The 14042-nt window shown below is 41.2% G+C and overlaps 1 protein-coding gene across 4 annotated transcripts in view; it reads left to right on the top strand.

The window, feature by feature from the left end:
* bbs9 (Bardet-Biedl syndrome 9) overlaps positions 1–14042 on the top strand; it is a 160864-nt gene that overhangs the window by 11881 nt on the left and 134941 nt on the right. For all 4 annotated transcript variants that reach the window (XR_010165481.1, XR_010165480.1, XM_063880035.1 and 1 more), the window contains exons 6-8: positions 3377–3551; positions 8261–8345; positions 8494–8677. Coding sequence is in view for 2 of the 4 variants with exons in the window: in XM_063880035.1 (XP_063736105.1) it covers positions 3377–3551; positions 8261–8345; positions 8494–8677 (444 nt within the window). In the remaining 2 variants the exon portion in view is untranslated. The remainder of the gene's footprint in view (positions 1–3376; positions 3552–8260; positions 8346–8493; positions 8678–14042) is intronic.

Genomic DNA, 14042 nt, shown 5'->3' with positions numbered 1-14042 from the left:
TTTTAAACAGTTTACATGAAAATGAGCCGATCTCACGGTCGATCTGCTGGAGCGCGCTCACTCACACTTGTAATGGTTTGCAGAGACATTCAAAAGCACATGTACAAACAAATACAGAAACACACACACACACACACACACACACACACACACACACACACACAAACAGTACACTTGTTATCGACGGCTGTAGCTCTGAGTCTGAGTGTCCGAATTTTCATTTTAGTGTGTGTGTGTGTGTGTGTGTGTGTGTGTGTGTTTCTGTATTTGTTTGTACATGTGCTTTTGAATGTCTCTGCAAACCATTACAAGTGTGAGTGATATATATTTTTCGCGTGTGTATTTCTGCAGCCACTCTTCTCTCCAATGTTCAAAGAGTGTTTGGATTTGGAAAGCATTGAAAGTGTGTGTGTTGGGGGGAGTGTTTTTGCAAGTCGTGTGTGTGTGTGTGTGTGTGTGTGTGTGTGTGTGTGTGTATAATAGCAGTCATTTAGCAGTGTAATAGCAGCTCTGTACTAATACTGCTCTAATAGCTGGGCTGCCTGCCTTTGGGTTCGGGTCACGTTTAGGCCACACACACACACACACACACACACACACTCACACACTCACACACACCCTGCACTGGACTTTTCAAGCTTTGGTCAGACACCTATTGACACACACACACACACACACACACACACACACACATACACACACACACACACACACACACTCACACTCATGGCTCTGCCCGCTGCAGTGGGAGCCTCTGTGCTTTGTTGGCTGCTTGTTCAACATGTCTTATTAATGACCATAATACAGCCGTTTCCTCCACTGTGTCTGCGCTCCCATACGGGGCTCTCTGACACATAATACCTGGGCGTGGGCGTGTGAAATTACACGTGCACGGCCGCTTTTGTGGCACAGCCTGGATCTCATTTTCAGTACGTACGCACTTTTCCCATTATTGATGATACAGCAGCGTCTCAGGCGGTCTGAGTCAGTTTCGTTATTTTGACCCAGGTTAGTGTCTGTGTGTGAGGAACAAAGCATGTTCAAATTTGACAGGATCAGAATACTCTATATCCTGTGGGATGAGTGACAGTTGCTACAACTTAAAATACAAAACTTAAATATATATATTTTTCACAAACATAAGAAGTCCAAATTATTTACAATAAAAACATTATAGAAGGAAAATATCCGATTAAAAAACAACAGAAAAAATAATAACATGTCCAATAAATAATAAACTAGAATAAAAAATGTATTTATAAACATAAGAAGTAAAAGTAATATATACATATATAAATTCTTTATTATAAATGTTATAAGTAAAGCAAAATGTCGGTAAAAAATATCAAATTAAATAGAATACAAATATTAATAAACCAAAATGTTTAAATAAGAAGATAAAATAAAGATATTTATATAAAAAATGTCCAATAAAGTATTAAATAAAATATATCTATGAAACATAAAAATATGTTATATTAAGATATTTACAACAACATGTTAAATGTCTCACCAAAAGATAAACGAAATACCAAATAGAATTCAAATGTTTATGTAAAAATGAGAATGTGTGATGTAAAATGATCCGTTAGTTGAGAATGCAGTTTAGTTGTGTGGGAACTTTTATTTTGGAGGAGTCAGGTCTGCGATATAAGAAATAGTTTTAAGCACACCGCAGGGCGGGTCTGTGGTGTGAGCGACCTTCAGCAAGTTTATGGCCACCATGAACTCTGCTCATCACACACACACACACACACACACACACACACACACACACACACACACACACACACACACACACACACACACACACACACACGTGTTTACACAGAATAGGTGTGTAGGAGTGGACAGCTTTTCTGTCTAAATCCTTGGTGATAGATGTCGAGTGTGTGTGTGTGTGTGTGTGTGTGTGTGTGTGTGTTGCACTGTAGGTGGCTGTCTCTCTGACCTCTAGTTGATGGCAGTGTGAGTTTTAATAGCGCGTTGAGGCCTAATTATAGTCCTCTGGTCACACAGCCCCACTGCTTTATGGCTGTGTGTGTTAAGGCTTAGCATGTCCTACATCAGGCCTTTCCTAACAAACACACTTTCCTGTGCACGTTCATACCCAGCCAGGTGTGTGTGTGTGTGTGTGTGTGTGTGTGTGTGTGTGTGTGTGTGTGTGTGTGTGTGTGTGTGTGTAGAGGTGTTAATGGAGATATCAGATTCAGCCAGAGGGAGAAACACACCTCATGGCACAACACGACATCACGGCTGACATAAAACAGAAGCCATGAATGTGTTTTGTTGCTGCTTGTGTTTAAATACTTAAAAGTTTGAAACTGCAGAGTCAGATCTATCGGGGAAAAAATAATATTTATAAACTTAAGAGACTTTTTAACAGCTGGTTAAATTAAATGTCCTTGCTGTGGATGAAACTGATTTTTTAAAACCTCAACTGGGCTGATGTTCTATGAACACATTGAAGTGTCCTCTAAATTATTCATTGTGTTTCACTTAATTGTACAAACTATTGCTTTTTGTCCTGCAATTCAAGATTATTTGTATGACTTATTTATCCACCATTTTTTACAGTCAATCAATAAATCATCTTGTCTGTAAAATGTTGGAAAAAGTGAAAAACTCTCAGAGCATCTTCAAATTACAAATAAGAAGCTGGAACCAGTTTGTCATGTTTTCTTTAATACAGGAAATAAAAACATCGGAGGACTTAAACTACAAATTATCAAAACTATTGTGGAGTTACATATTGTTGTTTGTCGCGGTTATGTTCCCCAAGTAATCAAAGTATACTTTGGTGTGTTTTGTGTCGGTGCAAGACTTTACCTACAACCCTATAGAGGTGATGCAATGTCTCATATTTGTGTGTGTAAAAACCCACAAATCAAAACTGGATTCACAAACACTTGGTTGATGGTTGCTTTACATTCACTTCTAAATCAATTTAGTGCACGAACAGATTTCTTGTTATTGAGTTATTGTTTATTTTCAGATTTATTTTCCTTCTGATTTTACCATTTTTTTGGGGGGGATTTGTGAAAGGTGTTTACAGATTACACATTGACAGGACTTCCGACTGGTTCACACAAATAATATTGAGACAAATCCACCTCCATGCAAGCCACTGTACCCAGAAGATGTAACCTCCTTATTCCCCCTTTCCCTTTAATAAGGTCAAAAGAGTCCACACCATTAGAAAGCGCTTATATTAAGGTTAAGGTTCAACTTAATATAATTGCTTTCACCTAACCTAATGTTGTGGAATTTTCTGATGTAATACAATCAATTAAAGTCAACGTCTCAGTTTTTTCAACATACAGTATCACAAAGTGTGGCTAGACTTCTCGAGTGACCGGTATCTTCCCTCTCTCAGGTCACCACTCGCTGTGTATCCAGTCCATGGATGGGATGCTGATGTTCCTGGAGCAGGACAGCTACACCTTCGGCAGGTTCCTCCCCGGCTTCCTGCTGCCCGGCCCGCTGGCCTACAACCAGAGAACAGACAGCTTCCTCACCGTCTCCTCCGCACGGCAGCTGGAGAGCTACAAGTAGGTGCATGGACAAAGCCATCTGAAATATGTTTTCAATGATAGATGAGAGGAACAACATGATCAATCCCTCCTATATCGCATTAGCAATATCAGTCAAAATACAAATGGTGCTGCTATAACATCAGCTGCTGATGGTTAGTGAGCTGACTCACTGCACCATCTTAAAGGCATCTGGATGGAGCAACACACACACACACACACACACACACACACACACACACACACACACACACACACATTCACACACACTTGATTGGAAAGTACCTCTCTAATGTAAGCACATGCACACTTCCCATTTCCCTCTGGCACAGGCATGGAGAGCTTTCAAAGCTGTGTTGGTGTGTGTGTGTGTGTGTCTGTGTGTGTGTTTGTGTGTGTGTGTGTGTGTGTGTAGTTCTCTCTCCCAGCTGCTTGTTATCTGAATGCCCCCCCACCAGTATCAAGAGATTTTACAGAATAGATATCAGTGTGGAAACACTGACATCACTACTTTCCCTGGAAACACGCACATACACACACACACACACACACACACACACACACACACACACACGCAGTGATGTGCGCAGACACTGCTACCTTTGGTAATAAAGACAATGAGGTGCTTCACAATAAAAGCTTTTAATGTGGAACAAGAGCATCAGGAGGTTCATTAGCAGCTCATTAGCAAAGTGGTTTCAGCCCCCGATACAACTAAGACAGCATTAACAACTTCTATTTAAACTTACATGCTTAGGGATCGACTTGGCCGACGACCTCTGCAGTAAAAATGTGTCAATAAATAATAGTTCAGTATCTCTAATCTTTGATAATGAGGAGTGGATGAGAAAGCTTAATGTAACTCTGGGTTATTTTTAGATATGCATTAAAATGTGAGTCAGCCATTATTGAATCTTCAAAGCCTTATCTCTTGGCGATATATCGGGGGAAAAGGGTTTCTTGTGTCCTCGCTAACAGCGCTCATGACATTTTAAGCCACTTCAGACACATTTTAATTTCTATAGTGGACTCTTAAGCCTTTCATTAAGCATATTCAGCCTATACACCAACACTGAAACACATGAGCACATACTACAGTTTTAAAAGCACAAATGAAATCTGCGCTGACAGAAAATGCTCCGTTTTTAGTTTAACGAACACAGTTTAGCTCACACTTTGAACATATAGGTTCACCTAATCGATTAAAACAGAACAAATGAACCAAAGAAAGTGAAAACCATGAAGCAGATTCAGGCAGTTTACAGAACAGAACAGCTTACAGAGAAGAGTAACATCTGATCCACTCAGAATTATGAAGAAAGTCAAACTTTTAAAAGTGGAATTCTGAAGAGTTGAATTCAGAATAAAGATTTAGAAAATAGGTCAGAAAATTGAAAAAGGTCGAAATTTGGAAAAAGTCAGAATTTGGAAAATGAAGTGAGTGAGAAAACATAGTCGTACATTTTTAAAGGCGAGATTTTGCAAAAACGTCAGAACTTTGTGGGAAAAAATCAGCATTTAGAAAAAAAATCAGAATTTGGATTTATTTATTTTTGGGGAAAAAAATCATAATAATAAAATGATCAGAATTATGAAAAATATTACATCTTAAAAATAAGTCAGAATTTGGTGATGTTGTTTTTTTGTATTTGGAAGAAAAATTGAGAACTTTGAAAAGAAAATCATAAGGAGAGATACCGGAGACAAAAAGTCAGATTCTTTTCCAGAAAATTCCTGTAAAAAAATGATAAGTTCTCATGAAGCAGATTCAGGAAGTAGGTGTATAGATTCACCCTTAAAGTATTAGCCTACAGAACAGAACAGCTCACAGAGAAGAGAGAACATCTGATCACAACAAACACCATCTGCTCTTTTTAGTTACATTGCAATCCTGCTACTCATCCCCCAATTTATAGAGACGATAATCTAATGACATCTGTAAAGGATAACAGTTGCCTTTTTTGTGTATATTGAAACGTAATCCCGTTACAGGAAATCCATTATTCTCCAATTCTGTATATATGTTTAACCCGTATCAGACGACGGGGTCAGTGTACATCTAATATCAGATGACTGGTCAAACTGTTCTCAGTTTATTTAGCCTGCTGGACCGCCTGCTGCCCTGATGAATGAGAGCTTGATTTGGTTGCTTTCTGTGTGTGTGTGTGGGTGTGTGTGTATTGGTGTCAGCTTTGAGATTTCAGTTTGTGTTTAACCGTGCAACGAGAGAGCATGTGCATGTAGTGTGTGTGTGTGTTTATGCGTATATGATGTATATGCTTCAGGTAAATGAGTGTGTTTGTTTGCGGAGCGTTTCAGAGAGATCCTCTTTCATATAAATGAGAACCCTGTTTCCTCAAAGTGTCCTACACTCCACATGATGACTGATACTGACTACACACACTCACACACTACAAAAACCTGTGTGTGAGAGAGCACACCACCTTTACCACACACACACACACACACACACACCCTCTTCATATGTTAGGCATGCAGGTGAATAATCAGATTTTTGTGGTTTTTCAATTTTTGTCAAACACACACACGGGGCTTTGTGTGATTTCTACCCTCGTTCATAACACTTAAATCAACATCTAACCGACCTCTGATGGATGGAGCTGGACACACACAGTCACACACATGTAGAGTTTTAATTCATTCATACCTACCTCATTTCCCATCATTAATAAGACATCTGAGTGAAGGCTGGAATAGCAATACAAAAAAACAGAGGGAAAGAATACAGTTATTTTATGGTGTTTTTTTTTTAGGACTATTAGGCTGTATTTAATCCATTCACTCATGCTGGAGTCAGCCTGTCTATATATTGAGTTTTGCTTTAAAAGCCTAAAACCGCTGACATGTTTAATATATATTTTAGTCCATTTTCTTCCCCAGGAAATGGTCACGGTGTGATTGAAAAGGTTTCTCTACTGGCAGTCATCCATAAAGCAGCTCGTTAGTTTCTCAGAGGAGCACAGTGGGTACGGCTACTGTGCTGATGCATCCAAAACTATAAAGCTGTTGTTGCATTGCAAATATCAAACACTTAATTTGCGCATCTATACACACTGTAATGAGGGATACACAGCTCATGTAGGGGTTGCATATGATAAGACACTTATCCAGGTATAAAAAAGAAATGTTGAATTTAGAAGGCAAAATATTCCCCCAAATATAAGTTTAAGATAAAAACCAATGGATAAAAAAAGGGCTAAACTGAGCTGGAAATAATGAATCTGTATAAAGAATGGTAATCTAGTACACAATGCAGTATATACATGTTTAAAGTTTGCAACAGAATCAGCTTAACAGTTGCTCAATAGACACCTCGGTAGCACTTGGCCTTTCCGGGACTTGAACTGGTGACCTTCCAGTTACCGAGCCAATTCCCTATGGACTTTGCCACCACCACCCTAAGTTTGTCCAATTAGATTTTTCACACCACTGGCTGGAATGAATCCCAACCAGTGGCCATGATGTGGCAGCCATATTGGATTATGCTCCTTGTGATTTTAAAGTGGATTTCATACCTGCCAGCTGTGATTAACAAGCCCGTCCACAGCCCAAATATATAACACAGAGTGAGAAAACTGTGAGTGGATAAATCGGCTGTTATGTCGTCTTTGGGTTGTGGTCCGGAGTCGGGCTGGGTCGGTTTTGGATCCCTCCGTTCATCCAGGTGTTAGAAGAGAAGGATAGCTTCCCGCCAAGTTGCTCCCACTGCCAGCGTCTTACTGGAAAACTCCTGAAGCCGAAGAGGCCAAAATCAACTGACCACAGATCAGTCGGACCGTTTTATCGTTAAACAGGTCGCTGATTAAAACTGATCGACCGCAGATCCCGGGGTCGGCGGCTTGTTGACTGAGCTGACAGAAGCTGTGAAAGAGGAGGGGGGAATACGAGACGCTAGCTGTGGATTCACTTTATAATGATGGTGTTTTACTTTGTTAGACTCTATTTAAAATGGGACTACGTGATGTGTACTAGGATTTCTGCCCTGGACGCAGAGAGGGGATTTCTCTCAGGAAAATAGCTGATGTCGTTGTGGTCTCGGGCTTGTGGTAAAAGAAGCACAATTTGTAACCAGAGAGTTATTTTTTAGGCTGGCTGTGGAATATCTAAAGGGGAATTCTTAAATGAGAAACCCACCCTGCACAGTGCAAAGTGTCCCGAAGCAAAGCACCTACGCCAGTCCAAGCTGAAGTAGCTAATTGTGTATTTTTCCCCTCTGAAAGGTCAGATAAAGACAGAACTGAGCTTAAATTTATAGTTAACACCATTTTAATGTAGATGTGTGTTTTACCAAGGGGTTCTAAGATGACTTGGATTTATTGTTTGATTTTTTTGTAGTCGAAAAAAACAAAATAGTTTAAATTGAGTTGCGGTGAACAGATTAGACTTCCTACTCTCTAACAAATAAAAGTAATGATTCGCAGGCACACAGGTGATTCTAATTACCCAGTGAAGTACACACACATGCCCACACCAACATTGACATAACCCAAACACATTCCTGACACTTACATTTCTGAAACAGTTTTGCGTTTGTTTGCAGAGAGCTCAGAAACAGCTCGTAAACCAACCTGCAAATGAAACGGCGGTCGGCGTGCAGCAGCCTTAACGCTGATGCTGACAGGAGATTGAATGTGATCCACTGACACTGTGTGTGTGTGTGTGTGTGTGAGAGTGTGTATAAGCATCTGTGTGTTTCTCTTTCACAGGTATGAGACTCTGGCTGTGGCGGCAGAGGCGGAGAGTCGACAGGATGCGGATCTGCCACTCAAGACGGGAGGCAAGAGGCTGACGGTGAGTCTATATTTTGTTATCTATAGATATTTATCTTTCTGCTCTTTCTTAAAAAATGTTCCTCATGCTGCAGTGGCAAAACGATTTCCCAATTTGTGACAAATAAAGCATATCAAATCTAATAAAAATCTAATGTCATCTCCTCCAGCCTGACTGGACGTTTGTCCTCGGAGAACAGGCCCTGGATCTGTGTGTGCCCTCCTTCTCCACCTCCTCCTCCTCCATCTTCATCCTGGGTGAGAGGAACCTCTACTGTCTGCGGGACAACGGCCAGATCCACTTCATGAAGAAACTGGAGTTCAACCCCAGCTGCTTCCTGCCCTACAGCTCAGGTGATGACATGACATTTAAGCAGCAAGACACGCCTCGTCTAGAAACAGATATTCCACCTTCAGTCAGTTTGCCAGCTCATAGAGTCCGTATGAACCAGGACATGTTGAGTACCACAAACCCTATATGAAATGTGTAGAACGGAACCCTAGCACATAGAAACTGCCGGATGCTGACTTGCCTATGTTGGGCAGTTTGCACTGGGGTTGGCTGTGGCTCAGTGGGTTAGTGTGCACTAGTTCAATCCCCACTGCAGTCAGCATGTCGTTGTGTCCTTGGGCAATACACTTCACCCCAAATTGCTGCGGGGATTGCCCACGATATTGAGTTAATTACATTCAACCCCTGCAGGTGTTAGCAATGCTATTCACAGGGAGGTCAAATGTCACAGGGATTTTTTAAAATAAGCTTGCTCTTGTCAGGCCTTAGTATTTGGCAGCTAATTGGGAATAATCAGAAATAAACTGTATTAAAAATGGGCTAGAGAACGAGTTGACGTCGTTTTTTGGGTACACTCTGATGTGTTTAACCTGGAGTAAAGTGAAGGGCAGCAACACTAACTGCACCATGCATCAGTGCACCTGCCACAAGCAAACTGTTGAGCATTATGTGAAAAAAGGAATACAGCAAAACAAAGTGCTCTGTGCTGTGGCCCAGTGCCCCGCGGCGGGCTCTGCAGGAAGCTGCTGTTGGCAGAACATGATGGAACAACTAGCTCTGCTGCATGCATTAAAACAGACTCCTGAAGCACATAAACACATGGTGCAGGACGAATGGATTTCATAATAAAGACGTATACATATACAGTGGGGCAAAAAAGTATTTAGTCAGCCACCAATTGTGCAAGTTCTCCCATTTAAAAAGATGAGAGAGGCCTGTAATTTTTATCATAGGTATACCTCAACTATGAGAGACAAAATGAGAAAAGTAAATCCAGGAAATCACATTGTAGGATTTTTAAAGAATTTATTTAAAATGATTGTGGAAAATAAGTATTTGGTCAATAACAAAAGTTCATCTCAATACTTTGTTATATACCCTTTGTTGGCAATGACAGAGGTCAAACGTTTTCTGTAAGTCTTCACAAGGTTTCACACACTGTTGCTGGTATTTTGGCCCATTCCTCCATGCAGATCTCCTCTAAAGCAGGGATGTTTTGGGGCTGTCGCTGGGCAACACAGACTTTCAACTCCCTCCAAAGATTTTCTATGGGGTTGAGATCTGGAGACTGGCTAGGCCACTCCAGGACCTTGAAATGCTTCTTACGAAGCCACTCCTTCGTTGCCCTGGCGGTGTGTTTGGGATCATGGTCATGCTGAAAGACCCAGCCACGCTTCATCTTCAGTGCCCTTGCTGATGGAAGGAGGTTTTCACTCAAAATCTCACGATACATGGCCCCATTCATTCTTTCCTTTACACGGATCAGTCGTCCTGGTCCCTTTGCAGAAAAACAGCCCCAAAGCATGATGTTTCCACCCCCATGCTTCACAGTAGGTATGGTGTTCTTTGGATGCAACTCTGCATTCTTTCTCCTCCAAACACGACGAGTTGAGTTTTTACCAAAAGTTCTATTTTGGTTTCATCTGACCATATGACATTCTCCCAATCCTCTTCTGGATCATCCAAATGCCCTCTAGCAAACTTCAGATGGGCCTGGACATGTACTGGCTTAAGCAGGGGGACACGTCTGGAACTGCAGGATTTAAGTCCCTGGCGGCGTAGTGTGTTACTGATGGTAGCCTCTGTTACTTTGGTCCCAGCTCTCTGCAGGTCATTCACTAGGTCCCCCCGTGTGGTTCTGGGATTTTCGCTCACCGTTCTTGTGATCATTTTGACCCCACGGGGTGAGATGTTGCGTGGAGCCCCAGATGGAGGGAGATTAGCGGTGGTCTTGTATGTCTTCCATTTTCTAATAATTGCTCCCACAGTTGATTTCTTCACACCAAGCTGCTTACCTATTGCAGATTCAGTTTTCCCAGTCTGGTGCAGGTCTACAATTTTGTCTCTGGTCTCCTTTGACAGCTCTTTGGTCTTGGCCATAGTGGAGTTTGGAGTATGACTGTTTGAGGTTGTGGACAGGTGTCTTTTATACTGATAACGAGTTCAAAAAGGTGCCATTAATACAGGTAACGAGTGGAGGACAGAGGAGCCTCTTAAAGAAGAAGTTACAGGTCTGTGAGAGCCAGAAATCTTGCTTGTTTGTAGGTGACCAAATACTTATTTTACCGAGGAATTTACCAATGAATTCATTAAAAATCCTACAATGTGATTTCCTGGATTGTTTCCCCCATTCGGTCTCTCATAGTTGAAGTGTACCTATGATGAAAATTACAGGCATCTCTCATCTTTTTAAATGGGAGAACTTGCACAATTGGTGGCTGACTAAATACTTTTTTGCCCCACTGTATATATGTATAGATCCAGGGGTATGATTATAATATATTGTTGCAGTCCAGTGAATATCGTGCATGTCCATTCTGATTTTGGTGATTTTTTTAACAACGTCTTTGTGGTTACGGCTTAAACCAGCGACCAAGAAACATGGAATTATTTAAATAAAGTTCCAAAAAGTCAGTTTTTCTCCAGTAGAATTCAAACTTCATGGAGACCAAATGACATTGTTAATGCTTGATATGGATCACTTACAGAAATGGCCAGCATGTGGCAAAAGTTGAGCGTCCCTTTCCGTCTGTTTAATGAAGGATTAAACAGACGGAAAGAAAAAGTATATTTTATTTGCCGTTGACTTTATTTATTTTTGGAAGTCACACAAAAATGTAAACAACGGCAACAACAACAAAAAATGATCCTGACAGTAATTAGAAAATACATATTCATGAAGGTAAATAGGATTAATACAAACACATGCACCTAATGGTAATGAGAATAATGAATAATACAATAATAATAAACGCATAATAATATGAAAAACAATAATAATACATTTAAATAAATACTATTATTTTATGCTCAAGAAATGTCCTTATTTTCCATAAAGTGCATAAAAGGCTCTCAGGCAGGGATTTATATCAAACCAGGTACAGGTACATACATACGTCGCAATACCTGTTGTTATTATACATATGCAGGATATTGACATCATAGGTGCGCCTCCCAATAATCCCACAGTGCGCTGTAGGGTGGAGCTGCACGGCTACAGACCTGTAATGGCTTCCAGAGGAACACACCTCTCCCTGTCTTTCAGAGGTGAAGACAGGGAGAGGTGTGTTCCTCTGGAAGCCATTGTGTGATGATTGTGCAGCTGTCCCATCTGGACACTTAATCACAACCGACAAAATGTGCGTATGCTATGATAATCCCACTGTGCCAACAGGTCTGGAAATTGTTCTGATAAACATCTTCAAATCTTCTTTGTTGAGACATTTCAGGCCCGTGTTTTTGTTTCTGCCCGATGTACAGTGTTTCAGTTTGTGATTGGACCAGGGAGCCTGTAACTGCAATACGCTGAGTGTAATCCTAAAACAGCATCACTCTTTTTGTTTATGCTTGCTTTATTTACCCTGGCATCCAGGCATGAAAGCTTTAAAGTTGTGTGTTTTTTGATACAGAGGAAAACGGTATAACTTCTCTGCAGGCCGATTCTTATCACCACAAGCTAAACTAATTACCCAGATACGGTCGGACCTCCAGAATGATGCTTTAATACAGTAGAATAAAAGTTCTGTGTAAAACCTTTTGAGCATGGAGCAATAAACAACCTTTTTATGAGAGTTCTTTACAGCAAAAAAACCCCCCCAAGAAGTCTGGTTCAGTTTAAGCAACAATGTACCGGAACAATTTTTTGAGAGTATTAGTCTTAATCTGAGATGGATGGAAAGAGTCAAAGGATGTGAAGGAAAGTAGAAAATAGATTGGACGAAGGGTCTGAAATGGTTGGAGGGCTTGCAAGAAAGGCCAAGAACTGATATTTTAAATTACTTTCCAATTGCCCCTTCACTATCTGCTCCAGACATTATTTAGTGTATTTCAATTACCCTTGGAAATTGGCTATAAATTCAGTACATGATGTGCCAGTGCAACACAAGCAGCTTTTATTGGGACATGATTCCTCCGAACAATCAAAAAGCACATAAATATTCCCACATGTCTGGAAGACTTCGGGGATCAGACGGCCGCTGCACTCTTCCGTGTTCATTCTCGATGTGTTGTGACATATTCTGCTCATTTGGAGTGGGACAGAAACTCGGAACACAGGGGTTTTAGCCTTTGCAGAACGTTTACATGCACACAAACGTATATATAACACACTCCAGGAAGGGGAAAACCCCAAAGAGCAGAACAGGGCCTCTTTAAATGGTCAGAATTACCTGACACTGGGACTGTGAGCTGCCACACCCTTCAGTATAATGGTAGGTCCTTTAGTGGATTTCCATCGAACCCTTGCCGTTGAGAGACCAGTGCAGAGGAGGAAAAGACAACAGCGATCTCTTGAGTGTATCCTAATGCGTTCCTTCTGGCCTCCAGCCTCACAGCTGCATCTGCTGGACCGCTGCCCCCCCCCCTCTCCCCGTCTACCTCCCTCTGTCTGTCTGTCTCTTTGTCACTCGTCTAGATGTAGTTCCGTTCCTGACTTCAATCCCAGTGAGATGCTAAATACTTGGGTTTTGTAATAAGATTATATGATCCATTCTTCTTAGTTTGTCTCAGTCAATGGATGATCTGACATTTAAGGAACCAGGTATGTTAGGGGTTACATGGTATGTGATAATGAATATAGTGGGGAGAAGGGAGAGAGTGGTGAGGAGAAGGCAGAAGACAGGAGGAGTTTAAATAGACCTTATTCTTATTCGGTTATCCCTTTCCTGTACTGTGTTTTTTAGGTTTTGGTGCATGTAAATGGTCTGCAAAGGCTAAAATCCATGTGTTTCTTCCAGAGAGAATTACTCTCCAAGACTTTCTCCGGAACATAGTGACACACTTCTGTTGGCTAGCTCTCCAACACATTGTACGTGATAGGCTAAGGGGCGGGACATCTCTAAGCGGTTGACAAATCGGCCAGCTAACCAATCACAGCAGACTGGGCTCTGGTTTCAGACAGAGGGTGAAAAGAGTTGCAGCAGCACAGGCAGTATGAGAAAAATAAAGAGCTTGCTGAACATTAAAGCATGGAGACATGTCCCTGTAGAGGCAGAAAATAAAAATGACATCCTGAGCAGAATGTGTCCTCTTTAAATGATGGTAAACAAATACAGATATAGGGAATGGAGGAAAGGAAGAAGGAGGACTGGGTGACCGTGGCAAATGGGGGTCAATAGTCATCAATCAGTCAATCAAGTTGTTCTATCCCCTCTGCAGCCAACATGTCTTTGGGCTCGACACTTCACCCCAAATTGAGTCGTAGTCTTG

The sequence above is a fragment of the Eleginops maclovinus genome, chromosome 3 (assembly GCF_036324505.1).
Source record: "Eleginops maclovinus isolate JMC-PN-2008 ecotype Puerto Natales chromosome 3, JC_Emac_rtc_rv5, whole genome shotgun sequence".
Classification (NCBI taxonomy): Eukaryota; Metazoa; Chordata; class Actinopteri; order Perciformes; family Eleginopidae; genus Eleginops; species Eleginops maclovinus.
The sequence above is the reverse complement of the archived record's forward strand: the minus strand, read 5'-3'. Positions and strand labels throughout refer to the sequence as shown.